General features: G+C 39.5%; 1 protein-coding gene across 1 annotated transcript in view; it reads right to left on the bottom strand.

The window, feature by feature from the left end:
• The window catches only part of LOC309867080 (TP53-binding protein 1-like), a 64,200-nt gene extending 49,177 nt beyond the window's left edge, over nt 1-15,023 (bottom strand). The window contains 7 exon segments of the mRNA XM_082735363.1: nt 5,535-5,660; nt 5,662-5,744; nt 9,316-9,410; nt 10,450-10,576; nt 12,799-12,965; nt 14,399-14,528; nt 14,871-15,023. Of these exon segments, the coding sequence (XP_082591489.1) occupies nt 5,535-5,660; nt 5,662-5,744; nt 9,316-9,410; nt 10,450-10,576; nt 12,799-12,955 (588 nt within the window). The 5' untranslated portion in view covers nt 12,956-12,965; nt 14,399-14,528; nt 14,871-15,023.
• Nucleotides 15,024-16,290: the final 1,267 nt, after the last annotated feature.

Genomic DNA, 16,290 nt, shown 5'->3' with positions numbered 1-16,290 from the left:
TGATCTCTCTCTGTCAAATAAATAAATAAAATATCTAAAAAAAAAAAAAAAAATCCAGAAAAGACAAATCTACAGCGACATGGAGTAGATTAACAGTTGGCTAGGGCTGGGGATAGGGGATATAGAGGGACTGCTAATGGGCATGGGGTCTTTTAGAGGGTGGGGGAGAGATGAAAATGTTCTAAAATTAGATTGTGGAGACTAATTGCACAATTCTGTGAATATACTAAAAGTCACTGGATTATACACCTTAAAAAATGGTGAGGGGCAACTGGGTGGCTCAGTTGGTTAAGTGTCTGACTTCAGCTCAGGCGTTAATCTCTGGGTCCTGGGATTGAGCCCTGCACGGGGCTCCCTGCTCAGCAGGAAGTCTGCTTCTCCCTCTCGCCTTGCCCCTCCTCCACTCTCTGTCAAATAAATAAAATCTTTTTTTTTTTAAATATTTTATTTATTTATTTGACAGACAGAGATCACAAGTAGGCAGAGAAGCATGCAGAGAGAGAGGAGAAAGCAGGCTTCCTGCAGAGCAAGAGAGCCCAATCTTGATCCCAGGACCCTGGGATCATGACCTGAGCCCAAGACAGAGGCTTTAATCCGCTGAGCCACCCAGGCGCCCTCAAATAAATGAAATCTTAAAAAAAAAATTTTTTTTTGCAAAGACAGAAATGTAAAGTACAAAACAAAGTAAGAAAATTACAGGACTTGGGGGCTTAATTGGGTAGGAGAAGCATAAATGAAACAAGATGGGATTGGGAGGGAGACAAACCATAAGTGACTCTTAATCTCACAAAACAAACTGAGGGTTGCTGGGGGGAGGGGGTTTGGGAGAAGGGGATGGGATTATGGACATTGGAGAGGGGATGTGCTTTGGTGAGTGCTATGAAGTGTGTAAACCTGGTGATTCACAGACCTGTACCCCTGGGGATAAAAATATATGTTTATAAAAAATTAAAAATTATAAAGTTAAAAAAAAAAAGAAAGAAAATTACAGGACTATTCTAGGAGTTTCAAAATCCCAAAAACAGGTATTCTAGTAAAAGAAAAAATCTTAGGGATGTCTGGGTGGCTCAGTTGGTTAAGCAGCTGCCTTCGGCTCAGGTCATGATCCCAGCGTCCTGGGATGGAGTCCCACATTGGGCTCCTTGCTCCACGGGGAGCCTGCTTCTCCCTCTGACTCTGCCTTTCACTCTGTCTGCCTGTGCTCGCTCTCGCTCTCCCTCTGAAAGATAAATAAATAAAATCTTAAAAAAAAAAATCTTAAAAAGAGCAACAAAGGTGGGTACCTGGGTGGCTCAGTGGGTTAAGCCTCTGTCGTCAGCTCAGGTCATGATCTCAGCATCCTGGGATCCAGTCTCATATCCAACTCTCTGCTCAGTGGGGAGCCTGCTTCCTCCCACCACCACCCACCACCCCACCACCGCCTCTCTGCCTACTTGTGATCTCTTTCTGTCAAATAAATAAATAAAATTAAAAAAAAAAAAAAGAAAGAAAGAAAGAAAGAAATGACGAAGGGGAAGAAATTAAACTAATCTCCCTGAACTGAAGGGACCCAAATTTCTAGATTAAGAGGGTTTAACAACCACCCAGTACAATGAAAATAAACCTGTGCTGTGGAATTGGAAATTTCAGAACACTAGAGACAAAAAGAGTAAGTCCTACAAGATTTCATTAAGGAGAAAAACAGCTTACATATTAAAAATCAAAATCCAACTGGCTGCACACTACTCAACAACACTGCAAGTTTGAAAACAGTGGAACAATGCCTTCAAAAATTAAAAGGAGTTATTTCCAACCTAGGATTCTATACTTCTTCAAACTATGAATCAACAGTGGGAGTAGAGGGGCACCTCGGGGGCTCAGTCGGTTAAGCATCTGACTTCAGCTCAGTTCATGATCAGGGTCCTGGGATCAAGCCTCACATCAGGCTCCCCACTCAGAGGGGAGTCTGCTTATGTGTTCTCTAATAAATAAATCTTTAAAAAAAAAAATGAGAATAGAAAGTATGCTATTAAACAATGTCCTCTACCAAAATGAGAGAGTGAACCAAGTAAGACATGGAACCCAAAAAGAATTCAACACAAAGACACATTAAAGACAACCTCCAAGGACTGTGGTGAAAAGGAGGTGAATTAACACACCAGGCATAGAAGAAAACAGGAAAGACTAGAAATCAGGATGGGGGAGGGTGCTGAGTGCCTTAGTCAGTTAAGTATCTGCCTCTAACTCAGGTCATGATCTCAGGGTCCTGGGAACCAGCCCCATATGGGGCACCTGGGTGGCTCAGTCATTAAGCATCTGCCTTTAGCTCAAGTCATGATACCAGGGTCCCAGGATAGAGCCCTGCATCAGTCTCCCTGCTCAGCAGGAAGCCTGCATCTGCCTCTCCCACTTCCCCTGCTTGTGTTCCCTTTCTAGCTGTGTCTATCTCTGTCAAATAAATAAATAAAATCTTAAAAAAAAAAAAAGAAAAGAAAAGATCAGAAATCAGGAGTCTCCAAAAGAGGTTTCTCCAAAGAGATGAAGTTTGAGACCCTCAAACATCTTGAAAGGAGATTTTGACAATTGATGGAGAGCCTAAGGTTGATGAAGTGAGAAATTTATAGAAAACTAAAGAAATTTAAAAACTATATTATCAATTCCAGAGAAAATAAGAAATTATGCAAACATGAAAAATAATATTCCACATATTCCGCTTTGAATAGTGTTTATAACAACATTCATAATATGTAAATTCAATAATGATTTAAACAAAATTATGATGTAACTTTACTGAGAAGATGGGGAAATAGCTAAAAAAATTTTTTGGGGGGGGCCAGGGAGGAGCAGAGGGAGAGGGAAGATCTCCAGCTGGGTGTGAAGCCCAACACCAGGTTCAATCTCATAACTATGAGATCATGACCAGGGAGTCAAAATCAAGTCAGACATTTAACCAACTAAGCCACCCAGGCATCCCTAAAAATTTTTTTTAAAGAATCCATGAGGGATGTCTGCATGGCTCAGTGGGTTAAGCATCTGCCTCTGGCTCAGGTCGTGATCCCAGGGACCTAGTCATACCAGGATCAAGTCCTACATCTTTGGGCTTTCTGCTCAGCGAGGAGCCTGCTTCTCCCTCTGCCTGCAGCTAGCTCCCCCTGCTTATGCTCATGCTCTCTCTCAATCTCTCTGACAAATAAATAAAATCTTTTAAAAATTAAAAATAGAGAGTGCATAAAAATACAATCATGATATACAGAGTTATGGAGATAACACAAGAAAAAGCTGAAGGAACTGAAAGTGGTTGTCTCTGGGTGGGGGTGAAGAGAGAACTTGTTTTAACCATCTGACTCCTTTTTTGGCTTTTATAAGGTTTATTAAGTAAAAACAGAGCCTTAACATAAAAACTGTTTAGGTATTCTTGAAAGATTTGTAAAGGTACTTTTTTGTTTATTTTCTTTTTCTTTTTTTTTTTTTTTTGGAGACTTGGACCACTGTACTGACTGAGGCATCTCAAAATATAAATCCAAAGAAATTTAAGTCATCTTAGGTTCAAAGGACCTTTGAACTATGTTCAACATCATTATTTGACTCAAATTTTTATTGCTAGTTTTATAAATGCTCTGGAGGTCTTTAGTAAATGCTGAAGGTGAAGGAATTCCTTCAACAGTGCCTTGTTCTTCAAAAAGTCAGTTATCTCTTTGTGGCCAGGCTTCACTTCTTCTGGTAGGGATACCTTTTTGCAAAGATACACATTTCCATGTAAGTCCCAAAGTCCCGTTTGATCAATGATAAACATCTGTAACTGATCTCTTTCACATCAGCTACCTTTTTTTAGAAAATTCTTCTCAGTGCTCTTGGTCAGTGCTTATAGCTCATCCCTAAACTCTGATGATTCTTTAGAACTATATATATCCACATACAACTTTCACAGAAAAAGAAAAAACTAAGATGTACAGTGTATGCACATTGACTTCACCTCTAGGTAGCCATGTCTTCACTTCTTCAATGCTGGCAAAACTAACCCTTCTGGATCATGCAAGGCACTAATCTAGGCACTTGATATATATTAACCCATGTAACCTTCACAACTACCCTTGAGGTAGGTAGTATCCATATCCCAATTTGATTTGATGAGGAAACTGAGACTCAGTTCCAACTGGTCATAATGGCAGTAATGGTAGAGCCAGAACTAAGTCTAGGAAGTTCTGACTCCAGCGTCATTCTTAACCACCCCACCAAGTCACTTCTAATGATTGGCATAAAACGGAATTTCCAACAAAACACACAAGTCTTAAAAACTGCAGAAAGCAATTAAACTTTTTTTTTAAGATTTTATTTATTTGAAAGAGCGAGTGAGTGAAAGAGAAAAGAGAAAGAGCACAGAAAGCACAGAGGGAGAGAGAGAAGCAGATTCCCTGGTGAGCAGGAAGCGAAGCTGGGCCGGATCCCAGAACCCTGGGATCACAACCTAGGCCAAAGGCAGACAACCAACTGAGCCACTGAGGTGCTCCAAAATTTTAAAACTTTTCTTCCTACTATCTCTATACTGAAATTTATAGTATATTTCACTACTGTTCCTTTTTAAATATAAACTTTCATACAATACTCACAAATTGAAAGGCATGAAAGAAGTTCTCCCAGGAACACTAAAATAATCCCCCGATTACAGTCTTATAAGAGGCATTTAGACTGAAAATATAATATACTCACTTAGATTTAGTTAAGGACTTTCAATTCACTATGAATAAAACCTGCACTCTATTATTTTAATACTTAAAATTACACAGAAAAGATGTTAGTTTTCCCTTGCTTTTAGAAGAAAACTTCTCATTTGAAAACTTAAAATCATCTTAATACCCTCCATCAAGGAGTGATTAATTAGCTTATGGTACATCCACTCAGAGAAATACTATACAAGTTTTGAAAAGGTAATATGGAAGTGCCTGGGTGGCTCAGTCAGTTAAGCATCCATCCAACTCTTAATTTGGCTCAGGTCACTATCTCATGGTTTTGAGATAGAGCACCGAGTTGGACTCTGCTTCTCTCCCTCTCACTTTCCCCATGCATGTACTCTCTCTCTCTCTAATAAATAAATCTTAAAAAATAAATAAATAAATAAAGAAGGAGGAGGAGGAAAAAGGAAAAGATAGTATGAAGACTGTGTAACACTGAAAAATCATTATGATGCAGTTACCTGGAAAAAAGATTAAAGCTATATGTTCACTATAAGCAACTTCATTTAAAAAAAAAGTAGGCATGTGGAAAGACAAAAATGATAGTAGTTGTGTTACAGTAGAATTATGGTTAACATCCCCTCCAATTTGCATGAACATTTTCAAAAAGCTCAAGACATAATACAAAATTTAAACATAAGTGACTCTGGAAGAGTTCTAAAACTAGACTATGGATGACAGCTGCACAACTCTGTAAGTGTATTAAATATCACTAAATTATATATTTAAAATAGGTGAATTTTATGATTTATAAATTATACTCAAAGATGGTTTAAAACAACAACAACAACATTATGAGGAAAACACTCTTTCTACAATACTCACATGAGAAAACTCGGGCTGTGATGGGATAGGAAGTGACCCAGGAGTAAAGACTGGTGTGCTCTGAGATACTGGTGTTGAGGCCTGTGGTGATACAGTGGACTCAGGTGGGAGAGGGGGATTTTCTGTCCTCCACTGGTTCATCATCCTGGAGTTTCTTCTCAAAAGACTCTCCTTTTCCTTCCGATAACACTGACATATCCATTGGCTCATCTGGTTTAAAACCGGAAAAACATATCAATATCACTCATGTTCAAAATACCACTAGTAACAATTATGTTACAGAAATTTCCATTCCTAAAAAAACTGTAATTTTCAGAAAAGCAGATAGATAAACAGTAGATTGCATCACAGAAATCTAGCATTCTTTCTTTCCATGGGAGGAGGAAGGTCCACACTTCCAAAATTCGGAGATAGAGATGAAAATGGGGTTCATCTGGGGATATCCACTCGTCCACATTAAACATTAACTTGGTTCCTCTGAACCCCTTTCCCTACTATAACTCAGTTTTTCATATTTGCCATAGGAACATCCAGATTAATGTCATCTAATTAACCATCATATATTCTGCCACAGGCCTTGAAAAGCAGAACTTGTCACCACTCCAATATCTACTTATTTATGAACTCATTACATTTGCCTTAACAACTGCTAACCACAGAGAGATGAATGCAAGGACAAATACAGAAGAAAAAAAATCTAACAATGCCCATCAGCAGTGATTTATCAAAGAACGAAGTACCAAGCCACTAATCAGGAGACAAATTGCCCACAGAGAAAGCAAACACGTTGGTGCGCACGCACACACACACCCACCCACACACCCACCACCACCTCCCCACTGTGTTCCCGCAATATACTACCCACCTGCAGGGTAACAGGCTCTCCCTCAGAACCCACCTAGCTAGCTGGGTAGCTACCCAATAGTTATTCAACAACTCTTTCCCCACTTTTTACAACTTGACCCCAACAGGCTTCCCTCTAGACCACTCTCACAAACTATCTATGCCACTAGGTTTTTCACTGCAATCTACACTCATGGTACTGGCTATGCCTCACTTTAATACCTACCCCTGCTGCTTCGCTTGACTTCAACCTCACATCCCAGTTTAATGCTAGGTTGCAATCTGGTGATACCAGTCTTCAGCTGCTACTACAGCTGTGGTAAGTATTTTCATAACAACTTTTGATCTGTCACCATGACAAAGCACTTACTAAAGACCCACTATTCTAAGCACCACATATAAAAAAGGCTTTAAGGGGGCGACTGGGTGGCCCAGTGGGTTAAGTGACTGCCTTCGTTTCAGGTCATGATCTCAGGATCCTGGGATCCGGCCCTGCATCAGGCTCCCTGGGAGCCTGCTTCCCTCTCCCTTTCTGCCTGCCTCTCTGCCTATTTGTTCTCTCTCTCTCTCTCTCTCTCTGTCAAATCAATCAGTCAATCAATCAATTAGGCTTTAGGTTCATAATTTTAGAAAGAAAGAAAAAGAAGGAAGCAAGCAAATATAGACACACGAAGAGGCACATATTAAGCAAATACATTAACTCTAAAATACATTTGACAGGACAAAATAGAGTATATTACATTAAAAAAAAGAACACTGAATCACATACTTAACATATTCCTAAGTGTGTTAAATACTTCTTTATGCATAGAAAACATTCTGAAAGTAAACATATCCTAATATTAATTGTAGCTGGACTGCGATATCCACATGATTTTTATTTTCTCATTACTTTCATATATGCTTTCCAAACTTTCCACAGTGCGTATTAACTATTTTACAGTCAGGGAGAAAGCATTTTTAATGTAACTTTAATGTATCTTCAATATTCACACTATGAGTAGAAGAAATGGTTTTAAGTATAAATCAAACTTAACTTGCATTGGAATTTTTTTGTAGAATGGATTACTTTTATTTTTTACTAAAGATATCATTAATCATGTTATGCTTAAAGTTGTACTAGTCCATCTAGATACCTACAACTGATTTCAAGACGAACAGCCAGACACAAACTTAGTGGCTTAGAAAGACTTAGAAAGATTAAATTTTGTCATGGGTAAACTGGACCTGAAAAACAGTTAAACATATTTCTATATTTACATCACTTGACAGTAGAGACAGCACGGTATTATAGAAGGCATGTAAACAACAGATAAGATCACTGGCCCTGGAAGCAGCTGCCTGAGTTCAAATCCTGCCTCTATGACTTATTAGTTGTAAATTCTCTCATGACTGATTTCTTCATCTGTAAAATGGAGATAAAAGTAGCACCTACTTCTCAGGAATGTTGTGAGGATTCAATGAAAAGTGAAAAAACAAAACAAACCAAAAAACAAAGAAAAGCACCTAGAACCAAAGAGAAGTACACAAAACAATGCCTGGCATACACTAAGTGCTCAGTAAATATTAACTATCACATCATTATTGGTAAGTGAAATAATAAAAAAGAAAATCATGAAATTTATTGGAAAAGTTTTCATGCAGAAGTAGCAGGAACTTAAAAATATCTTAAGTGACTGGGGCACCTTGGTGTCTCAGATAAACATCAGACTCTTGATTTTGGCTTAGGTCATGATCTCAGGGTCATGAGATTTGAGACCTATGTCAGGCTCTGCACTGGGTGGGAGCCTGCTTCAGATTCCTTCTCTCCCTCTCTTTTTGCCCCTCCCCTATGCATGTGTGATCTCACACTCTGAAATAAATAAATAAATCCTTTTAAAAAAAAAAAAAATGAAAGAAAGAAATATCTTGAGTTGGGGCACCTGGGTGGCTCAGTGGGTTAAGCCGCTGCCTTCGGCTCAGGTCATGATCCCAGGGTTCTGGGATCGAGTCCCGCATCGGGCTCTCTGCTGAGCGGAGAGCCTACTTTCCTCTCTCTCTCTCTCTCTGCCTGCCTCTCTGCCTACTTGTGATCTCTCTCTGTCAAATAAATAAATAAAATCTTAAAATAAAAAAGAAAAAGAATTATCTTGAGTTACTTGATATGAGACTAGGACAGAATAAAAGAGGTTTAGTGAGATAAATTAAGTATAAAGGAATTCTTTCTTGTGAATAAAATAATATAAAATCACTAGGTCCACGAAGGACAATGTGAATGAAGTCAAACTTTCTACCACTACCTCCTTGCCACTCCCTGGCTAAAATTGCTTTGATGATAGCAAAGGGGTGGTTTGATGATAGCAAAGAGGGATGCCAGGGTGATTCAGTCAGTTAAGCATCTGCCTCCGGCGCAGGTCACAATCCCAGGGTCCTGGGATCGAGTCGTGCATCAGGCTCCCTGCTCAGCGGGAAGCCTGCTTCTCCCTCTCCCACTCCCTCTGCTTGTGTTCCCTTCTCTTGCTGTGTGTCTGTCAAATAAATAAATAAAATCTTTAAAAATAAATAAATAGCAAAAGAATTTTTGGTTCCCTTTCACCAAAAGCATGTCAGCATGCTGCTGGAAACTACTGGACTATTAGTAATAAACCCAGTTCTTCATTAATATACTACTACAATATACTACTCTGAGTTAAACTTTAAAAACATAAACATTTTGCCTTAAGGATCTTTTTAAAAATTAAATCAATAATACAGAATTGGTATAAGAATCAGTGCAGTGCTAGGAGAGCAGAGGACTAAGGAAAGCACTTTATACTAGGCCACATCTCTGAAGGTAAGTCAGACACAAGCCCTACTGAATAATGTCCCAGTGTTCAAGCAAATAAACAGTACATTTTGCAAGGCAGAAGTGTTCCTCCTCTTCTAATCTGAGACAAACAGACAAATCAAGAGAGCTCACCTTTTCTCCCTTCTTGCTCTGTGGGACTGCTAGGAACGATAAAAGGGGTAGATCGAAAAGCATCAGGGGAAGGAGCAACAAGATCTGAGGAATTCCTTTATATAAAGAGAGAATTCACAGGTTATTTTACTATAGCCACAGTTTTGTATTTGTTTTTTACTTTAACAGTAAAAATATCTAAGTCAATCAGACAAATCTTATTAGCAATCTCTCAAACAGCTACCAGAGGTTGGCGGAAGAGCCATGAATAATACTTAACTATTTCTCATACCAGACCTATCCAAACTTAGAATAGAAAAAAAAAAGAAAAAAAGAGTAAGGATAAAGCCATATGATTATAAGAGAAATAAACAATCTGACAAAAGAACATCATGATTACAAAGAAGAGAAAGTGCAGCACTTTCTCTTCTTTGTAATCATGATGTTCTTTTGTCAGATTGTTTATTTCTCTTATAATCATATGGCTTTAAAAAATAAATTCATCTGCAGAACTGGGATTAACACCATTTTTTCCTAATTAGAAAGATCAGAAAGATTATGCACATTTTTGTTTAAAAAAAAAAAAAAAAGCAGGGGTGCCTGGGTGCTCAGTGGATCAAGCCTCTGCCTTCGGTTCAGGTCATGATCTCAGGGTCCTGGAAATGAGCCCTGCACCGGACTCTCTGCTCAGCAGGGAGCCTGCTTCCCCCTCTCTTTCTGCCTACTTGTGATCTCTGTCAAATAAATAAAATCTTTAAAAAAAAAAAAAAAGCAACCTCTTTGCCATAAATAAAGAGCTCTAATTACTGTCAACTCTAGTATAACCTATTCTTCCACTCCTATGCTGCTAAATGGAAAGAACTGCTGGTCAAATGGAGGAGCAGAGTACTCGTTTTGGATGTGTAAGAGAACATAAACTGGGCAGTTTCTTCCTAGTGGAACCTCTGGGCTACTACTATAAAACCTCAAAACAGAAAAGAGCTACCTGCCTTCAACAGGTCCACTAAATTTTTAACCCCAAAATTCTAAAGCCCAGAGTTTGCCTTTTAGTTTTAAAAAGAATTCTGGACTAGTAGACAATTTTAGTTCTTTCAATCTTAGCCTAAGACGCTCAGATACATGTTTCCTTGGCAGAGCTATTTTAGGCTTACTTACGTGGAAAGACTCTCCTGAGCAAGGGACCTCTGACCAGACAGCTGCAGGACGTGCAGAGTAGTAGCAGGTGTGGAAGCCAGAGAACATCCACCTTCTTCCCTTGAAGGAGTAGAGCAACCATCAGAAGCTATTTTTCAAAAAAAAGAGAGAGAGAGAGAGAGAAATTCTAGTTGCATTTGCTTCTCAGATTGACATCACGGAGTTGTATTAAAGAAAAGACGGAAAGAGGAAAGAAAGAGGTAAGGGAAAAAGGAAGGGAGGGAAGGGAATAGGGAAGGGGAGAAGGAAGGGAAGAGGAAAAAGAAAGAAGCCACTGTGTACGGCAAGAAGAGTAATATCCATGTTTCTAACCATGTTCCAAGAGGGCAGAAACTGTTTTCTGATTGTAGTATAGTCAATGAAATGGATGCTAACACAAATTCTGAGTGACCATTCAATGCCCCCTGCTGCTAAATTATGGGTTTCTTTCTTTCTTTCCTTTTTTTTTTTTTTTTTAAGATTTTACTCATTTATTTGAAAGAGAGACAGAGAAAGAGGCATGTGTGTAAGTGGAGGGGAGGGGTAGAGGGAGAGGGACAAGCAGTATCTGTGCTGAGCACAGAGCCAATGCAGATCTCAATCCCAGGACCCCAGGATCATGACCTGAACTGAAGACAGATAGTTAACCCACTGAGCTACCCAGGGGCCCTAAAATATGGGTTTCTTTAATACAGAATTGACAAAAGTTTTCCTTAGTGTTTGTTTTGTTTCGTTTTGAAGATTTTATTTATTTGAGAGAGAGTGAGCAGAAGAGTACAGGAGCATGGGCAGAGGGAGAGGCAGAATTAGACTCCCCAGCTGAGCAAGGAGCCCAATGTGGGGCTCAATCCCAGGACTCTAGGATCATGACCTGAGGTGAAGGCACTTGCTTAACCGACTGAGCCACCCAGGTGCCCCTTCTTAGTTCTATCATGACCAAAGCTTGGAGAAAAAAGGCAGAATCCTAATACCTCTGCTTGGCTGCTCTTCTGTCTTGTGAAGCTTCTATTATAAAACAGCAAGTGAGCCTTTTATTCCAAGGTCTGCCTAAGGTGATGTAAAGCTCGTGCCATGATGCAGAAGGGAGATGTCAAAACAATGCGCATAACACCTGAAGATACAGGGATGCCAGGGTGGCTCAGTTAGTTAAGTGTCTGCCTTTGGCTACAGGGTGGGGGGAACCCTGATGATATGAGTGCAGCAATTTTCAAGATAAGAGCCTGAACCTCCTCAGAGGAGACAGAAAATAAGAATGCATTAGTAAAAGGATATATGAGCAGCCATCACTGATTTAGTCCCTTCTCCTCAGAAACAGATGGGAGTATCAGCTGCATTAATCCCTTGGGGATTCCTTGGCGGCACCTGGAATTCCATGGGGTGGCTGGATGGCTCAGTCAGTTAAGCATCTGCCTTGGTATCCCAGGGTCCTGGGATTGGGGCTACCTTGATCTTCCTGTTCAGTGAGGGGAAAAGGGGGGGGGGGGGGATTTCCACTTCTCCCTCTCCCTCTCTCCTGGCCCCAGCTCACATATGCACACACGTACTCTCTCTCAAATTAAAAAAAAAAAAAAAAAAATCTTAAAAAAAAATAAAATAAATAAAATTAAATAAAATAAAAGGAATTTCTTAAATACAACCTAATAGCTTCAGTGAGAGGCCAAAAAAGTTTTTCTGGTGACCCTCTGAATGTCTTGAACATATTCACAGCAGAGTAAAGGAATATAACCTTCTCTTTCTTCCCTCCTTATAACCAACATATATGTCTTGAACATATTCACAGCAGAGTAAAGGAATAAAACCTTCTCTTCTTCCCTTCTTATAACAACATAATGGTTGTTACTGAAGCTCTCTGGCTCTGTCAGGTCTCGGAATGGGGGAATGGTGGAGGTTAACAAAATGTGAAACAAACACCACCCAGTCTTCTAAGTTTTATGTTCTTTCTGCTAGGCCGTAACTTCCTATGTGTGACAGATGAGTAGGTAAACTGTTGTCCAGGTGATTATGAAAACTTACCCTTAATTATCATGATAGTTAAGATCTAAGATCTATGATGACAGAAATAGCTACTCTGTCCACAATATTAAATTTACTATATTAGTATTATTCCTATTTCCATCTACAACAGAAAGAGAAAACTATGTTAAAATGTTAACCAGCAACCATTCGCAAAAAGCCCTTCTCATTAATCAGGTAGAAACACATTTTCCTTCCACATTACAAACAAGCCTACATACCTATAAAGTGCCTTCTAACTTAAATGTCGCCTCCAAACAGAAATAAAGTTTAGACCTTTGGAGAAAAGGAGCTACAGCAACTAATTACTCTTTGTACCTGTTTTATTGCTCTGCTCAAACAAGTCTTCCTGAGTTGACAAAACCTCAGGCTCTGGTGACTTCTGAATCTTCAGTCCACCTTGCAAGAGTTCTTGAGCAGTTACTCGTTCATTTGTTTCCACAGCAGCAAGAGATACTTTGGGACTAGAAGGCATATCCTCTGACCTAGGAAATTCAAATCACCAGGAGAAAAAAGTTGCTATGTTCAAATGCATTCACCTCTGAATTAACAAGCTTCTTCTGTTTTGTGTTTTCCTTTAATAATTTCAAAATTTCCAGTGGTTCCAGTTTATATAAATAATCGCTGGAAGTGAATTAAGCTACTTTTTGTAATATAAAATCCTTAGCCCATTTCAAAGCCTGTTTCTCACACCAATATTTCTTTTCAACTTTGCTCACAGCTGTGCAGCATGCTGGCCAAGATTTCTGATAAGTGATTTAAGGATTTGTGTTACATACACTGTTATCTAGGGAAGCATGAAGGATTCTGATCCAGACCACAACAATGCCAGTCCTAATGAAGACATTCCACAAAAAAGAGCTTGGGTGTGAATAACCCGGGGTGCTACTGCCACACACCATCTATTGCTGGCCTTGACCATCTGATCTGCTCAACCTAAGCCCCAAACCAAGAATCCTTCATACCAATACTACTCATACGTGTAAGATTCTCAATCCTGGCCCCTTTCCAGAGACTTGGGAGACTCACATACTAAAGTGATAGCATAGCTAGCTACAAGAGCAACTTCCTAAGAAAAGCTTAAAAAGTTGGCCCAAGTTAGGCTGAATATTTTGCATTGGAAAGACAACTTCTCTTGATATTCAGCTTTATTCAGGACCCCACTCCTCACATTACAGACAATGTTTATTCACTATCTCCCCTAAACTGGACACATCCCACTTTTCCTCTGCCATATTGAGCTGCTGACCAGAGGTAATGAAGTTTAGGATACAACAATCACCACAGGCAGAGCAGAGAAATATGCCTAATTCCTACCAAGTTAGGGCCCAGAGGACTTGGGAAAAGAATACCTCTTTATAGCTATACCAGAAACTTTCAGACACAGGATACCTGAGGACCCAAAGCAATCTGGGTGCTCCTCAATATAGGAACAGATTTTCAAATAGTCATGTGACCTCTCATAACACTAGAGAGGGTAGAAGTCCTCCCATAAGCAGTGCCTCTGTAGACAAAGATCAGAGAGAAGTAACAAGCAAAGATTAAGGAGTCGTGCTTATAGGGCACCTGGCTGGCTCAGTTGGTGGAGCACGCGACTTTTGATCTTGGGGTTGTGAATTCGAGGCCCACGCATTGGGTGTAGAGATTACTTAAAAATGAAAATCTTTAAAAAAAAAAAAAGAGGAGTCATGCTTATAGTTATAGCAGCAATAAAATGACTTTGTAATATACCTAAAGATGAGATGAGGACACAGCAAGAATTTGTAAATAATCAGTGTTTCCACCAGACCAGAAATATGCACATTATAAGGGGGAGAAAAGGCAACAATTTCTAAATATGTTTCCACCTAGCCAAGTAAAGCAAGTGTGCCCCTAAAACAAAAACTCAAAAATACTTTCTAGAAAGAGCAGGGTTTACCTTCCAGGTGGTGGGTTTTGCTCTTCGACCACATGTACATCCTTACTGGGCTGTGCTGCCACAGGGACACCCTTGCTGGGCTGTTCTGCTGTGGGGGTATCTTCAATGGACTGTTCTTCATGCTTACTCCCTTGAAATTTTAAAAGACAGGAAAGAGACATTTAATTTTTCAAGGTACTAGCAGCAGTCCCAAATGCTTTTTAAATGGCAAAGATTTTAATAAAAAGAGAAGTCCAATTTCAAAATATATACAGGCATCATTTCAAAAAAGGAAAATAACCAGTAACCCACTTACAAAAACTTAATCTGCAAGCCATCAACTGACAAGCATTTGCCAGACAACCTTACTATATTAACTTAGATTATATTAACTTAGAAACTATAACATGTATCAAGGAAAAAAACAACTAGCTCTAGCTCAGGAGAAAAATGCTTATTCACAATTCCAAATGCCAGAAAACATGTTTCATACCAGTATTAGCATCCACATCAGACAGCCTAGTATAAGTAGAGTTGGTGGTTACTGACAGTGGAGGCTCTTTAGCTACTTCATATGGCACAGTATGTTCTTCAACATCCTGGCTCTGAGACAGTTCCAGAACTCCAAAGCCCAGCTGTGATGAGGCAGAATCTAGAAACAAAATCCCAAGAAATTAGGTAGCATCCCACAATATTATGCATTGTGGAAGGTGCTGTTCCTTAGCAAAAAAAAAAAAAAAGGGGGGGGTGGGGGGGGTCATTTTAAGTCCTCCACACCAAAGACTTACCCCAAAGCTTTTCAAAATAAAATTAAGAATAAAGGAACTCAAAGTGGGGGGTACCTGGGTGGCTCAATGGGTTAAGCATCCCACCTCTTGATTTTGCTTTAGGACACGATTTCAGGGTTATGAGATTGAACCTAGCACTGCAGGGCTCCACGCTCAGATGGAAGTCTGCTTGAGATTCTCTCCCTCTGCCCCTCCCCCAGCTCCTGCGCTCACTCGCATTCTCTCTCTCTCTTTAAAATAAATCAATCTTGGAGTACCTGGGTGGCTCAGTCATTAAGCGACTGCCTCCAGCTCAGGTCATGATCCCAGTGTCCTGGGATAGAGGCCCTGCATAAGGCTCTCTGCTCAGGGGGAAGCCTGCTTCTCCCTCTCCCACTCCCCTTGCATATGTTCCCTCTCTTACTGTGTCTGTCTTTGTCAAATAAATGAAATATTTACCAAAAAAAAAAAGCTTAAAAAAAATAAATCTTTAAAAAAAACAGAAAACAAATAAAAAGAATAAAGGCACTAAAAATGAAGAGGAAAAATATGTAATGAAGCAAAAAATTACACATTATAAAACCTTAGGAGCACCTAATATATAGGTAGTCCATGTCTACTTTCTAAAAATATACATAAACCATACCCACACATAGCAATTCAGATTGTACTTCCACACGCAAAGCATACATCCCCAAAATACATGAAAAACAAATGCAAAAAGAAGAGTCAATATGCAGAATGGGGACTATCCAATAAGTATCAAATTCCTGAACATCAAATTAGATGAAGTATCTTAGACAACTGCAAATTTCTTAATGACTATTTTCAATTTAATGATGAGAAATCTAAGACCCATAAAGAGAATTTTTTTTTTTAAGATTTTATTCATGTATTTAAGAGAGAGTGAGAGAGCAAGGAGGAGTAGGGGGAGGGGCAGGGGGAAGGGAGAAGCAGACTCACCACAGACCAGAGTCCAAGGTAGGGCTCTGATCCAGGGACTCTGGGATCATAACCTGAGCTGAAGGCAGACGTTCAACTGACTGAGCCACCCAGGTGCCCCACCAATAAAGAAATATTTAGATATCTACATGCTTATGTTAAAGGGACTTAGAACAATCTACTATACAGAAAAAGCATAAAGCT

This window comes from Mustela nivalis (assembly GCF_964662115.1).
Source record: "Mustela nivalis genome assembly, chromosome: 6".
NCBI lineage: Eukaryota > Metazoa > Chordata > Mammalia > Carnivora > Mustelidae > Mustela > Mustela nivalis.
The sequence above is the reverse complement of the archived record's forward strand: the minus strand, read 5'-3'. Positions and strand labels throughout refer to the sequence as shown.